The sequence below is a fragment of the Penicillium hordei genome, assembly GCF_028827395.1.
Source record: "Penicillium hordei strain IBT 12815 chromosome Unknown utg000001l_segment0_segment0, whole genome shotgun sequence".
Taxonomy (NCBI): Eukaryota; Fungi; Ascomycota; class Eurotiomycetes; order Eurotiales; family Aspergillaceae; genus Penicillium; species Penicillium hordei.
The window spans coordinates 4,127,994-4,142,602 of NW_026623142.1; the positions used below are offsets into that span (position 1 = coordinate 4,127,994).

The window sequence follows — 14,609 nt, forward strand, 5'->3', positions numbered from 1 at the left end:
AAACTTATATTGCGATATTTTGGGTATCTTGCTGCCTTGGTCCCAACAACTCGATTCGCACCGGAGACCCCCTATCCCAACAAATAATGAGCCCCGTAGGGGTGGCTTGGAAAATCTTTATTAACCAACTGTCCATAAGTTACGTGGCTAGGAAATGGTAATGCGAGTCTCACCGATATATGCTGTACTCCGTAGTGGGTCGACTCTTGCCTTGGATAAGCAGGTCTCAGCGCCTATCATTATACATAATTCGAACAATGATGAGCGACTCGCAATTTCCACGTATATTTCCAAGTATATTGGCCCCTGTGGCATTTTCGGCTGGAGATGGCCAAGGGCTTTCATGACGCGTCATATAATAGGGTTGAATGCCCTTTTTCTTATTGCAAAGGGGCACCGAAGGAGCCGCAGGAACAAAGTCACGGAGTGGCGACACGCTAAAAAAAGAAACCAGAAAAATTCCACAATTATTTTGGTGGATCATAGTACTCCGTCCATGGAAGTATTGTTCATGCCCTTTTTCATGATTAATTGTCTATTATTTAAATTACTAAAAAAAAAATGCATATGTCCAGTGATGATGATGCAATAAACACACCGAATATCATGCTGTAAACTGGCCATAAACCTGGATTATGGCTTCCCATCCACCTTTATAGTCTGATTCACGCGGGTTGCTCTTCCCATCGAGCACCATCACATCCGTCATGCGCGTGCTGATCGAGTACCAGACCAGATTCTGAGGCTCATTCGTGACCCGCATCATGTTGGTTTGGCAGTTCCCGTTGCAAGGCTCGTTATACAGACCATTCCAGTACCCGTCGAAGAAAGCCCAGGCAGCTGAGTTGTACAGCGCGATGTTAGATCCACCGTCGACATTTGTAGCTATCGCAGTGCGACACTTTTGGTCATCTGCGGCACACCATGAGTAATCGGGGTCACCATATTTGGCGACAGCTGTCCATGGTGCTGGTGCCGCCTGGTACTCGCCCTGTCCTTGCATGTACGGTGTTTCCGTTTGTAGAAGACCCGCAAAGACATTCTCGGCGTTGTGGAAGTTATAGTTGTACAGCCAGTGATGCTCGGAACCGGTTCCTGTCAGCCAGGTGCCCTTGGTGGATTCGACCAAGATGCCGCGGCCAGTTGAGACAATAGTGAGAAGTGACTCGCTATCAAGGTTGTGATCGGCGGTCCATCCCCAGAAGTTCTCAATATATGCGGACGAGCTCTTGGTCAGGTGCATTACCATGAACGCAGCCATGCAGTCCTTTGGGTCTTGCGACGTGCAAGCACCGGATATACTGGTGTCAGCGGTCCCGCCCACCATGGCCATCGTGTTCCAAAGACCGATGTCACCAGGCTGATCACCTGCAGCATTGATTTCAATAATCTTGGCCCCCGGCAGGATCTCGCCGACGGAGAATCGCATGTCCTGAATTTCAATCACGCCAATGTCCCCGGTATTGCCAAGCTGAATAACAGGCCTCGGATTGTTGGAATCCTTGAACTTGTCGCCAAATGCAGAAATGACAGACCATGCTTCTCCGACAATGCGGGTTCCAACTGGAACGAAAATGGTGTCTGAGACTCGGTATACACCGAAGGGGATGTATGTGACCTTGCACGAATCGGCATTTTCAGCCAAGATAGCATTCAGACTGTTGGTGTCGTCAGTCTTACCGTCACCTTTCACTGTGTGTCCAGATACGGTCTTGACATTGACAATATCATTTGCGCCGTACTCTTGATAGGTGGGCTGGGGCTTGGTAAAGTATTTGTCATCTACCAGCAAAGGTGCCGGGCGCTTTGTGACCCAGCTTACCCCAGTCTGGTAGTTCTCTGGAGCGACAGTGCCCCAGACCCAGGTATCGACATGAGAGGTAGCGGCCAATGCCACATTTCCCTGAGCATCCACCGCGATAGGGTTCGATGTATCGTGCTTGAGGTTCTGAATGAGGAACTGGCTATTTCGGTTTCCAGAATCATGGGACGAATCATAGAATCTGACTACCGTTCCTGAGTTGGTGGAAGTGGAATCCAGAAGCACTAGGCTACCCAATCCATTCCCAGTCATATCGATACCAGTGCCGCATTTATCAAAGGTTGCTTGTTGCAGCAGCACCGTCCACCCACCTGACGCGGTGAAACCTGTTCTACAAGACTCGAAATAGATGTTCTTGAAGTTGACTTGTTGGTTAGAGTTTTTTATCCCGATAGCTCCACCAGTAATATGCTACACTTTGTTAGGTTGTCTTTCTTCTTTTTCTTGGGTTTCTCTGGATTACTTACCACATCTGTCACAGCAATTGTTGACCCGGCATTGATATCGATTCCAGTGTGACCCGTGGAGTCTTTTGGCATACGAATCTCAACATTTGTCAAACCCGACCCTTGGGCAACTCCCCATTGAAGAGCAGTGATGTGGTGGTCTGGTTTGAGGGCCGTTGTATCTATGATCACGTTCTTGACAAGTGTTCCAAAGCTAGTTTCCGGGTTGCCGTTGTGTGAATCGTACCCCATGATGAGATACTCATCGCGGAATCCAGATCCAGCCTTGATGATAGGGGGATTTAACGGATTGCCCACAATTATCGTACCAACAGTCAGGTTCAGAGTGGTTTCAAGCTGGTACACGCCACCTGGAAGATAGACCTGAGCAGGGTACCGCGTGAGACCTTGGCCCTTTCGACTGCCTCCCTGGCCGTCATCGTCTATGGCCTGCTGTAGTTTCGGGGTTTGGTTACCACTGCCATCATTGACGACCGAGTAATCCATCACATTGCGGTACACCGGGTAGAGGGACGATTTAGCGTAGGGAGCAAATCCTGCTCCTTGTTGATTGTGATCCTGCTCATCAAGCCAGTAGATATCTGGTGCTCTTTTGGTGGGGGCAGCGCAGGTTTTTGTCGCGTGCGAGTGGCCTTTTTGAGAGATTGGACTAGACAGGTTTGTTAGCATTTAATGATCCTATGAAAACGTTGAATGACACATACGACTGGGTTGGAGGACTGGCTCTTGTGGATTGAGTATGGGTCTTTGGCAATGGAGCTGAAGTCCTTGTACTTGTTGCGAGAGGATGCGTGGCCGCTGAATTGGTGCTGGTTATCATTGTAGTAGTATGTGTCATCTTTGAGGAACTAGCCACCTTCGGCAAATTTGCCATCGAACCATCGACACCCTTCGATGAAGTTTCCGTGGCTGTGGAGAGAGTATTTACTGCACCCGACGAAGTCGTGATACTCGAGTCGTGGTGAACTGTCGCAGTGGGTGCACCAGTAAGGCCTGCCAAAGAAGACATAAGAGCCCAATACAAGGGGTGGTCATTATTTGACAGTCTTTCATCACCAGTTGTGGACGAAGGTGCATGCAGTGAGGTCGGTCGCACCAAGTGCAGAGGCACAATAGCACCGGATACTGTAGACACAGCAACTGCCACTGCAGCCCAAGAAGAGACACTCCTCATACTCAATCGACTACAAGCCACAAACTCAGTGTCCAAGTAGATAGAAAGGAGTAAGAGAAGAAAAGGAAGTAGATGAATGGATACTAATAAAAATGATACCTGTCAAACTTTCCGACAGTTACATACCATGAAGACCATCCTGGAATGCACGTAAAGAACACACTTTGTTTGAAGAATGTGTGTGGCCATTGTTGGTGCACCTTGAATGGTCTGGCTGGAAGGGCCATGGATGATCGACGCCCCTTGCAAGACTCGGGATTCTGCAAGACTCGGGATTCGCAACCTTCTGGGCAAACTATAGCAAGCTTATGCCGTTGCTATAGCTTCTTTTTTAGTGCACTCTATTGGTTCGGGGAAACTTCAAGCTTATCCTATAATGTACTCACGATCCTTATGCTATATCACTCGAGTACTGAATATCCTCGACTAGGATTGACATGGCTATGCACCATAGGGTATTCGGCGTTCATCTTGAACCGCGTACTCTTACATAATTCAACACGAAAGGACTAGAGACGCGATAACGTCTATCATGTCCCCATTCGTTCCTTATTTCCTTGTATATGTCAAAATATGTATTTCCGGGCTATATCTTGATTAATGCTACCCTTCAGGTCCAGCTGATACGCTTGTAATCGGGATCAATACAAGGTTATCGTTCGTGTGTGTACGTGTTATTTGACATGCTCCGACTGCTCTCGATTCGAGACACGTGGTAGTCGGTTGATTGTTGGTAAAATCAAGTTTCCTCACGACACCCCTTGCATTGTGTCCTTGAAAGGTCCGCCGGTGTTCATACAGACTTCCATACCAACGGCAGCTATGCAGTATGAAGGATTCCCCTTCGCCTATATGATTTGTGTTTTTAGAGTTAAGGTTATTTCTTGATAATTGGCGCACACCATGCCTGTTGATCCTATATGCCAAGCTTCATCTCCATGGGCATTACCTCGCAAGGTATGTAAATTCTACTTCTATACATTCGGTTACAGTAACAATCCACCCTTTACGAATGCATTCAAATTTCTTCCTCCCTTGCAAAGGTGTTGCATTCTATGTTTGGCTGAAAGAAAACTGCAATGGAAGTATTTGTATTGCATTGAGGTTAGGCATTGTCAAGCGGCCATCCTTGCAGATATGACATTTTGAATAATATATTATGTAGTACACTAAAAAGCATGTAATAACTGGAATGAATCTTTCACAAAGTATATGAACCGAGTAAAATTGTAGAACTACCTAATCTCTTCATACCTGAAATAAATCCATATTTACGTCTTCCTTTTTACCCCTGTATATTCATCTACCCCTCCCCCACTATGAAATGTATATTTGTAATAAGTGAAATAGAAAGAAGATAGGAAAATAAGCGGTAATAGTGATAAACGCTAGATTCTTTTGATTCTATGGTTCGTATATAGGTTTACAGAAGGCGACTATATATTAGAAGTATTTGAATTGAAATGATGTCCTAAGATATAGGATCCCCGAACTTATGTAGAGGTATATGTGATAAAGGCGTCAAACTCCATCGACGCCGCTAATCTTGATTCCGTAGGAATCCTGAATTCTTAGCATACAAGAGTATGCAAGAATTGTCGTATATAAGAGGAGACGTATGTATGAAATTAATTAGGGTTAGGGTTCAGCCTTGAATAGATCGAAAGTTATGTTAATTATGGCGAATTAATTTGGATTTTCAACATGACATGCGAAAATGACAGGCTATTGATGAAATATTCAAGTAATCACTTGTGAGATTATAAGAATTTCCAGCTTTGGTAAATATCGTATTTTGAAACTTGCTTCTTGTGCAGTTTGTACCTATAGAAACGAGTTCAAAGTGGTTTATCTGCAAACCATAGTGCAATTGTCGGAGACAGAGAATTACCAATGGGCACAATCGTTAAAATATGTTTCTTTCAGGCTGCTAATGTATCTTTCTATAGCAATTACATGATGATATTGAGGACAATGTTGGGTGGCGAGAAACCTGCAAGTCCGAGATTTGCGTGGGATAGATTTCCGATGAGGCGACACCTGCAAACAATACCTTATGACTGGCGGAAAGGACTCAGAATCCCGTTGACTTGATGATTTCCTACATTTCTGGCCTGCGCGAAAATAAATTCCTTGCTGATTCCCGACCGTGGTTCACACGTATACCCCAATCACGTCTCCGTGAGCTCATCTGGCAATTATGATAGCCCAATTTGGCACCGAAGTCCGGAGGACATTAGACGAGAGACCTTGTACGATTCAAAGTTCTTGACTGAAAGGAGATTGACAATCTACAAACTCACTTGGTTCCAAACAATCGGAGGTTAGTTGGCGAAGGACTGAAAACCACGCATCGCCTTCATGTCGGAAGCATCCATCAGCACTTTCTACGATGACTCGGACCCAGACAATACAAGCTCGTCCGAAGTTTGGCAGGATGCACCTCAGACCAGCCCACAGGATGAGGAGCCACCACTCCATGTTCGATTTCGATCAAACGCGGGTTTCATGCAGGGGGCTCGGCATGATCCTCCGGCAGGAGGTCTCCGGGAAGAGTGGGAACATGCTCACAGTCAAGCGCTGCCTCATCGACCGACAATGCCATATTCCCATGAGACTGAGGATATTACCGATACGCCACTGAAAGATCACGAGCCACAGCCGGGTGAGACAGACGGCGGGTCAGGCGTCGAAAGGATAGACCAGAACAAGCCACAGGAAGACGAGAAGAAGGAGCCTGAGACTCCCCAACAGCAATCCACACGGGAGAAATGGCGAGCCGTGGCCAGGAATTGGAGACAGAAAGCATCGGAATTCGGTGACCGCATGGGTCGCCCACAGGCCGAAGGAGACGACTTAACATCCGGCAAGTATCACGCGGACTGGGCGACCGGCGGTGCAGTTGCCCACTCCGACATGACAGATGACAAACACAAAAGTGTGGAGGCGAAGCAACGGGACCAGAAAGGAACCACCTCCGAAGCTCATCGTCTGGTGCGAGATTTGACCCAAGACCATTCCCAAAAACGCCGCAAGGGTCGTGGGAAGCCTTATCCTCATGCTGGGACCCAGTTCAAAGATGAAGAAAATGATACAGGACTAGATGCGGACTTGAGCTATCGCTCTGGTGGCGGTGGGATCCTGTCGCACTTGATCAAATTACAAGGTGGTCAGCAACAAGGTGCTGGAGGCCAGTCTCGAACATCAACTGACTCGTCCCGCAGCGCAGAATCAGCCCCCAGCGGGGCCCCAAAACCAGCAGGAAAGAAGCAAAAGCCACTGAAATGGTACAAAAAGCCCCAAAATACGTCGACGTCGACCTTGATTGGTGGGGGCGCGGATAGTTTCAGCGGTGCAAGCACTCCTGTTTCAAGCGAGATCCTGTCACAAGCCTCGAAACGCCGTGACAATCAGGGAGGTGGTGCTGCTGCTGTTGCAGCTGGTGGCGGCGGTGGAGGCCGTAATATGCGCCTTGAGGATGAAATTCGAGTGACAGTGCACATTGCAGAGATCATCTGTCGGCAGCGGTATATCATGCAGCTCTGCAGAGCATTGATGTTATTCGGTGCGCCCACGCATAGACTTGAAGAATACATGCAGATGACCTCAAAGGTGTTGGAGATTGACAGCCAATTCCTGTACCTGCCAGGTTGCATGCTCATGTCATTCGATGACCCTTCTACCCGCACGACCGAGGTGAAGTTGGTTCGCGTAGCCCAGGGGATTGATTTGGCTCGCCTATCGGACACACATCTAATCTACAAGAATGTGATCCATGACGTGATTGGCATTGAAGAAGCAATTCAGGAGCTCGATTCAGTCATCAAGAAAAAGCCCCAGTATCACAAAATCATCATTGTCTTGGTGTATGGGTTGGCCACTGCAACTGTGGGGCCTTTCGCTTTCAGTGCCAGACCGATTGATATGCCGATCATTTTTCTCAATGGTTTACTTGTGGGTTTAATGCAACATGTCGCGGCACCTCGTTCGGTGTTGTATTCAAATGTCTTTGAAGTGACATCGACAGTGGTGACGTCCTTCCTTGCCCGAGCCTTCGGCAGCATCGCCCTTGGAGTTGTGGATGGCAAGCCACAGTACCTCTTTTGTTTTTCCGCCATTGCGCAATCATCTATTGCATTGATATTGCCGGGGTTCCTTGTTCTCTGTAGTAGCCTGGAACTTCAGTCCCATCAGATCATCGCTGGCTCTATTCGGATGGTCTACGCTCTCCTCTTCTCGTTGTTCATTGGATATGGAATTACCGTCGGCACAACCATCTACGGGCTGATAGACAATAATGCGGTATCTGATACCTCCTGCCCAGCGAAGGGCGCCTTTAAAAATCCATATGTTCAACGGTTCCCATTCGTTGCGATCATGACAGTCTGGCTTTTGATCATAAACCAAGGGAAATGGAAACAGCTCCCACCCATGAGCATCATCGCATTGTCGGGCTACATCAGCAACTACTTCAGCACAAAGAAACTGGGATCAAACTCCCAGGTCGCGAATACAGTCGGCGCATTTGTCATCGGCATCATGGGAAATATGTACAGTCGGTTCTGGCATGGCCACGCTGCGACCGCTATTCTGCCTGGCATTTTCATTCTGGTTCCATCTGGACTTGCTGCGACAGGATCTCTGATCTCGGGTGTACAATCCGCGGATGAAATTCGTCAAAGCGTCGGCTCTCATGGTGGCGCTAGTTCAGCACCCGGGGCTGGCTTGCAGTCTGGTAATTCTGTATTTAGTCTAGGTTTCGGTATGATCCAAGTGGCTATTGGCATTACGATTGGTTTGTTCATTTCGGCCCTGGTGGTTTATCCATACGGCAAGGCCCGCAGCGGACTGTTTAGTTTCTAGGCTGTTGCTATGCCGCTGGAAATTGGTTTCTAGCCTGATGTTAATGTTGATATTGGGATAATATATAATATACTATGGATGTTTCAAAGGTATCAGGTAAATATTATTCTCAAAGATCAGATCTCGGTGCTTCGGAAACGAGTACATAATCTTCGGCCTTAAAAATGGCCGAGGCCGATGATCACATAATATTTTGGAAGCTGAACGGACAAACGAAAACGGACGAACTTCTGAAAAGAAAGAGTTACTAATCTCATCGCTGTTTATCCATAATTGGCAATGGAAATCACAGAGAGAATATGTGACCTGAATAGAACTCTTGGGATATATAAGATTAAACCCTGTCTCTGTAAATATGATCGTCAAAGTCCAGCTTCAATCAGAATCACCATCACAGTTGAATCGCAATGTCATCCACAATCAAAACCATTCAGCTCTACGGTTCCATGCTTGGGCCCAATCCCTTGAAGGTCGCAATTGTCCTCACACTTCTGGAACTACCATATGAAGTCATCCAAGTCCCCTTCTCCAAAGTCAAAGAACCCGAGTACGAAGCAATCAATCCAAATGGACGCCTACCTTCAATTCACGACCCACACACCAACCTGACCATTTGGGAGAGCGGTGCTATTATCGAGTACCTTATCGAGCGCTACGACACCAATGAACCCCGCAAGCTCAGCTTTGCACCACGCAGCGCAGAAGCCGAGCTTGCACGCTCGTTCCTCCACCTCCAGGCCACTGGCCAAGGGCCGTACTACGGACAAGCTTATTGGTTCAAGAGATTGCACGCTGAGAAGATCCCTAGCGCCGTGGAGCGCTATGTCAACGAATCCAAACGCGTGACGGGCGTGCTTGACAAGTGGTTGGGCAAGCAGAAGGAGGCTAACGACAAGAATCTTGGGGATGGTCCCTGGCTGGTCGGCAACAAGTTGTCGTACGCTGATGTGGTGTTCATTCCTTGGCAGGAGACGGCACGCACGGTATTCGCTGAGGAAGGGTTCGACGTTGATGAGTTCCCAAATGAGAAGGAGTGGTTTGAGCGCATGGCCTCGAAGAAGTCCATCAAGGATATTCTGGATTCTGTAGCTGAGCAGAGGGCCAATATGGCGCCACACTGATGGATTGGGACTCCTGTGTACATCTAATTCAAGTATAAGCCATGCCTATCGATATCGCGACAGGGCAATGCAAAGCAAATACAACGTTTTTGGTTAATAAAACAGTGTCCCAATTTCCAGTATCCTTGATTTGTATTTCTTTCTTGACCCAGGCTCAGAGTAGCACGCGACTAGCACCCATGGATATGCGCACAAACAGAGAAAAGCATCATCCCAAACTCATCAGCGGATTGCAACCAGCGCTCAATCTTCTCCCGCCGGGCATCTGTTCCAGTCTCAGCAGACTTCCATAGCTCTGATATCTCGAGCATACCATCCTCCCAGCGAGACAAATGCCGATTGTATTCTCGTTCCCAAAAGGCGCGGTTTGAGGCTTCCCAGAGTATTTTGCTTTCCGGGGCCAAGGTCCCTCTCAGTTCTTCGGCGACAAAGTTTGGCAGCCCAACTTCGGCATTGTAGATATTGGTGAAGAGATACATGGTAAAGAGGGTACGACGTTTGGCAGAAGCAACTATCCATGACTCCCAGCTCGGGCGGGTCTGGGATTCTTCTGCTCTGCATGTGAGACCTGCTTTGGCAGATCGGAAAGCAATTTCTTGCATCTGTAGGTGCACATACTCATCGAACTGGTTGGGCTCTTTGACGGTGCCTGTTCGATGAAAGAAATAGATCGTCATGAAGTAGATGAGATACGCTTGGAACGAGCACAGGTTGTCAAAGTCGCTTCGAGAGGCATCCTGTGTCGTATTAGGCTGACAGCTAACGAATATTAAGGTGCTAACATACCTGATTTTCGATATTTCTCATCTCGTCTCCTATCGTCCTCAGAAGCAAGGGTTCACACCCAGGAATGCGAGTCAACCACGTCCGAACCAGAGTGAAACAGTAAGCCAAGACAGGTGGACAAGTCGCTGTCTGTTGCAGAGAATGAATGAAAGGCGGTGCAATTGAATGTAGTAGATTCCTAATATACGATTTCAACACGCAAGTGAGATACTGTATGGTGTGAGCATTCAACTGCTTGGGCTCCTGGCCGGTCGAGCTGGAGATGTAGGGCCGTAGCCAGCGATCACGAATTTCCTCTGCATCAACCATGGGCACCAGGTCAATTTCTTGAAAGTCTAGGACATCAGTGGAATCTAGATGAACTAGTCCACGATCTGCGATAGTAGAGTGACCCGGGGTATGAGATGCATTTCCGGTGTTTTGAGCCAGACCCTGGGCCAGTGTGGAATCCAGCGATATTGCATCAGAAACAGTGCTGAGAGGGCTGGCATCCACAGTCGCATATTGATTCTCTGTATTAGCACCACTTTGTGATCTCGAGTGTGCTGGATATTCACAGCTCGTGCCTCGATCTTTGCATCGCTTGCATTTCGGCTTTCCGAGATCACATGCAGCTTTGCCTTCGACACATTTTCGGCATGCCTTTCTTCGCGAATTGCGGGGGATTCGAGACGAGACAGGAGTTGATGGTGCGGGTCTACCTGAGATGTCCATTTTGAAGATGGATGGGAGACGTCGGAATTCCGCGAATATTTTCGGAGTTCCGTAACAAATGCCAAGCCATGAAGTCATCCCACCTAGACACCTACTAAGGTAAGTTTGCACTCTTTATACACAAAGGTTGCCTGAAAAACACGCCATGTCTTCATTTCTACTGTTTGTCTACTGCGAAAATTTGCGGTATTACATAAAGTTCATCTTGAAGTCCCCAGGTCTTTTCCCCGTTACCTAGTACTTTTTTTGTTTCATGGTTTAGACTCTTATAGCTCACTACATAAAACTTCAATACATGTTCAAAAAAGCTAACTAGTTATGGGAAATAACCAGGTGCCTTATGTTGAAGGCGTTGAATGGCCTTAAAAGATGTGCGTGGCAAACTGAATGGCCCATAGTGAAGATCATTGCGGAATTCCGAAGCAAGTCCAGATTCCCCGCAACTATAAAATCCCCTGCCGATCTCGCCTTACAACACACTTTCCGCCAAAGCAACTATTACAATTACAACTCCAATCACAAGTCATTGACCATGCCTCAAGTATACACAACAGACCACTCAACCTCAGTCCTCCGCACGCACAGCTGGCGCACAGTCTCTAACTCCGCGCCATACCTCCTCCCACACCTGAAACCAGACATGAAAATCCTGGATGTAGGCTGTGGCCCTGGCTCAATCACTATTTCCCTCGCAAAGCATGTTCCATCTGGACATGTCACAGGTGTGGAATACGTGCCTGATCCATTAGAAGGAGCCCGTACCCTTGCGCAAGCCGAAGGCGTGTCAAACATCACCTTCGAAGAAGGAAACATCCACGCCCTGCCATTCAAGAACAATACCTTTGACGTGGTACATGCGCACCAGGTCTTGCAACACATTGCTGATCCGGTTCTTGCGCTAAAGGAAATGCGGAGAGTCGCTAAGGAAGGTGGCATTGTTGCATGTCGTGAGTCGGCGGAGCTGAGCTGGTATCCTGAGTCTGTGGGGATCGCCAAGTGGCGCGAGATTACGGAGCGCATGCAACTTGCTAAAGGTGGCAATCCGCATCCTGGGAGGATGATTCATGTTTGGGCGCGGGAGGCTGGATTTGACGGTGGAAGTGTCAAGAGGAGTGCGGGGGCTTGGTGTTTTGGGAATGATAGAGAGAGAGCGTATTGGGGTGGATCTATGGAGGAGAGGGCTAGATCTTCTGGGTTTGCGAAGAATGTTGTTGAGGAGGGCTTTGCAGAGCCGGAGGACTTGGAAGTTATTGCGAGGGGGTGGAGGCAGTTTGTGGAAGATGAAGATGCCTGGTTTGGTTTGTTGCATGGGGAAATATTGTGTTGGAAGTAAACAGGAACAAGTGTTGGCTTTAAATGTGGTTCGGCATCTAGAAGGAATGATAATAGAAAAATATCTTAATGCAATGTTAAGGAACGGCAAATGTAATAATGTAAACCCTTCGCAAAATGCAACCCTCAACCCTAGCAAAGAATAATGTGAATCTTAAACGATCGATCGATGAGACCTTCAAGCGACAGCCCATGTGTGATGACAATCACCAACCACCGTCACTATCAGACTGGGCCTCTTCTTGATCGCGACGGCCTTGCTCGTAAGCCTCTTCGCGATCTGACTTTTCAGAGTCCTCGTCTAAAAAATAATTAATTAGCATGTGCAAAAACAAAGTAGTTCAATAGAAGCAAAAACGAGAACATACCAAGCTCATGGGCAATCAAAGCACCGCCAAGACCACCGACAGCCAAACCAGCGGCACCGGCCGCAAGATACTTCCCAGCGTTGCTGCTCTTCTTCTCGGGCTCGGGCTGCTGATAGTAGCCCTGGCTGGGGCCACGAGTATCATAAGGTACAGGTGGGGGGCCCTGGGGAGGAGCATAGTAGCCACCCTGCGGCTCTGGAGGAGGAACGCTGCGAGAACCATCATTGTATCCAGAGTAACCAGGCTGCTGGTAAGGTGCCTCCCACTGGGAGCGACCAGTGGCCTGTTCTATGTAGAATGCGCGACGGGCACTGGGCTCCCATTCCTGGACCCAGCCCTGGGGCAGTGGAGGTGGGGGGCCTGGAGGGGGACGGGCTAGAGGCGGAGGTGCACTGTATGGGGCACGATCGTATGCTGGGCGACCGCCGTCGTAGGGGGGACGGTCATATCCATCTTGAGGAGGGCGCGCATAAGGATCAGCAGGTGGGCGCCCGTAGGGGTCGTACGGTGGACGATCTGAGGGAGGGCGAGCATAAGGGTCGCCGTAAGGTGGAGCGTACGACATAATGAGGGTTGATATGGAGAGGTGAAAGAAGAGGAAATGAATATAATTGAGAAAGAGGGGTGTGAGGGCTTTTATGGGCAAGCACAAAAAGAACACCGTTGTAGACCATCACCTTCCGCCTAGAACCGAAAGAGACAACTCCACAATCTGTCCAACGAATTATGCCCCCACTTCTAAGGAGTTACATGTTAGCGCCCAAGTTTACGGAGTACGTCTACTCCGATTAGGCAGATGCAATATAAAAATGCTCCGTGAGCCCCTGGAGTGGACAGGATGGTCAGATTGGCAATCCCATCGCCTTGCAGGGCTAGTCAGCCAAATGACCAATTCGATTTCAACATGCCAAGTGACCCCCTGTTCACTGTTAGTGTGCTACAATAAGCCGAAAATATACGAAGTACTCCGTACTCGAGGGGTTGCATTACAGATCAGGACTTTTCTCCACATGGGAGACTATTTGTTTCCACGGTTTGGCCTCGGACAGTATATAAAGGGGTCCATGTATTGATAACGACATGTATGACTTAAACAAATTAAACAAAGGGACTAAAAAAAAATAGGGGAATATGGGCAGTGGATTGTTCTCCTCTATAGGGGCATTAAGGATTGCGGGATAAAATCAATTCGTGTGGTATCGCCGAGCCACGATGTGGCTCGCGCAAGGAAAACACAGCCACTGACTGTCACACACGTGGCTGGTGGATATAGGGATTGGGGCTTGGCACATTTAGTACTCTATAGGGAGTGGTGTGCTCCGACAAAACTAGTCACAATTGGTTTCAAAGATATTGTAACGCCAAATCGGCATGTGGCTAAGGCGGGTAGAATTGGGATCAAGGGCGCTATCTACCAGGTTGATATGAAGCGCCCGCAATGTCGTACTCCGTACTCCAACAAAAAAATGTGTTCATCGCTGTGCACCAACGTTTTACCTTGAAACAGGCGACAAGAACGATCTGCGACCTGTCAAGTACCAACGACAATAGCTACGAATTTTTTTTTTTTTTTTTTCTATATTTCATTTAAAGGTGGTTAATAGGTCACTATTAACTCAATTTCCCTATCTCTAGCAAGGTAAACATGTCTTAGCGTTTCTTCCGAGCGATGCATGTGCATCCGGCGTATACATACCACTGTACATACGCGCCAGGATCCGACCGCAGACTTTGGCTGAAATAATGTTCGGAACAAGAGCGACCTGGGCCCAGCCCGCGCGGGGACATACGGGACCGCGACGATCGGCTACATGGGGCTTTTCCCACGATTCATTCAATCAGCGTTGCTAGAGTGGTTGATGAATAGAAGGTTCCCAGATATACTATCCAGCAATACGTGAAGGATCTTTGGAAAGATACATCGCATGTATCGAATGTATTATTCTTGCTCACGCTACGTGC

At 48.0% G+C, this 14,609-nt stretch overlaps 6 protein-coding genes across 6 annotated transcripts; 3 read left to right on the top strand and 3 right to left on the bottom strand.

Moving 5' to 3' along the window:
• Positions 1-604: 604 nt before the first annotated feature.
• Positions 605-3,463, bottom strand: N7537_001564 (glycoside hydrolase family 55 protein; the record flags this gene model as incomplete). Its single annotated transcript, XM_056892622.1, has 3 exons — positions 605-2,233; positions 2,290-2,938; positions 2,994-3,463. 3 exons carry the CDS (start codon positions 3,461-3,463, stop codon positions 605-607), a joined length of 2,748 nt encoding a protein of 915 aa, XP_056757617.1.
• Positions 3,464-5,824: 2,361 nt separating this feature from the next.
• Positions 5,825-8,326, top strand: N7537_001565 (threonine/serine exporter family protein; the record flags this gene model as incomplete). The annotated part of the gene is made up of 1 exon (XM_056892623.1): positions 5,825-8,326. The coding sequence occupies one exon, from the start codon at positions 5,825-5,827 to the stop codon at positions 8,324-8,326; it is 2,502 nt and encodes an 833-aa protein (XP_056757618.1).
• Positions 8,327-8,733: 407 nt separating this feature from the next.
• Positions 8,734-9,447, top strand: tpcF (glutathione S-transferase tpcF; the record flags this gene model as incomplete). Its single annotated transcript, XM_056892624.1, has 1 exon — positions 8,734-9,447. One exon carries the CDS (start codon positions 8,734-8,736, stop codon positions 9,445-9,447), a length of 714 nt encoding a protein of 237 aa, XP_056757619.1.
• Positions 9,448-9,617: 170 nt separating this feature from the next.
• Positions 9,618-10,947, bottom strand: N7537_001567 (Zn(II)2Cys6 transcription factor domain-containing protein; the record flags this gene model as incomplete). The annotated part of the gene is made up of 2 exons (XM_056892625.1): positions 9,618-10,184; positions 10,234-10,947. 2 exons carry the CDS (start codon positions 10,945-10,947, stop codon positions 9,618-9,620), a joined length of 1,281 nt encoding a protein of 426 aa, XP_056757620.1.
• A 532-nt stretch (positions 10,948-11,479) lies between these two features.
• Positions 11,480-12,280, top strand: N7537_001568 (class I SAM-dependent methyltransferase; the record flags this gene model as incomplete). Its single annotated transcript, XM_056892626.1, has 1 exon — positions 11,480-12,280. One exon carries the CDS (start codon positions 11,480-11,482, stop codon positions 12,278-12,280), a length of 801 nt encoding a protein of 266 aa, XP_056757621.1.
• A 205-nt stretch (positions 12,281-12,485) lies between these two features.
• On the bottom strand, positions 12,486-13,212 carry N7537_001569 (WW domain protein; the record flags this gene model as incomplete). The annotated part of the gene is made up of 2 exons (XM_056892627.1): positions 12,486-12,580; positions 12,648-13,212. The coding sequence occupies 2 exons, from the start codon at positions 13,210-13,212 to the stop codon at positions 12,486-12,488; spliced, it is 660 nt and encodes a 219-aa protein (XP_056757622.1).
• Between the last annotated feature and the right edge of the window lie 1,397 nt (positions 13,213-14,609).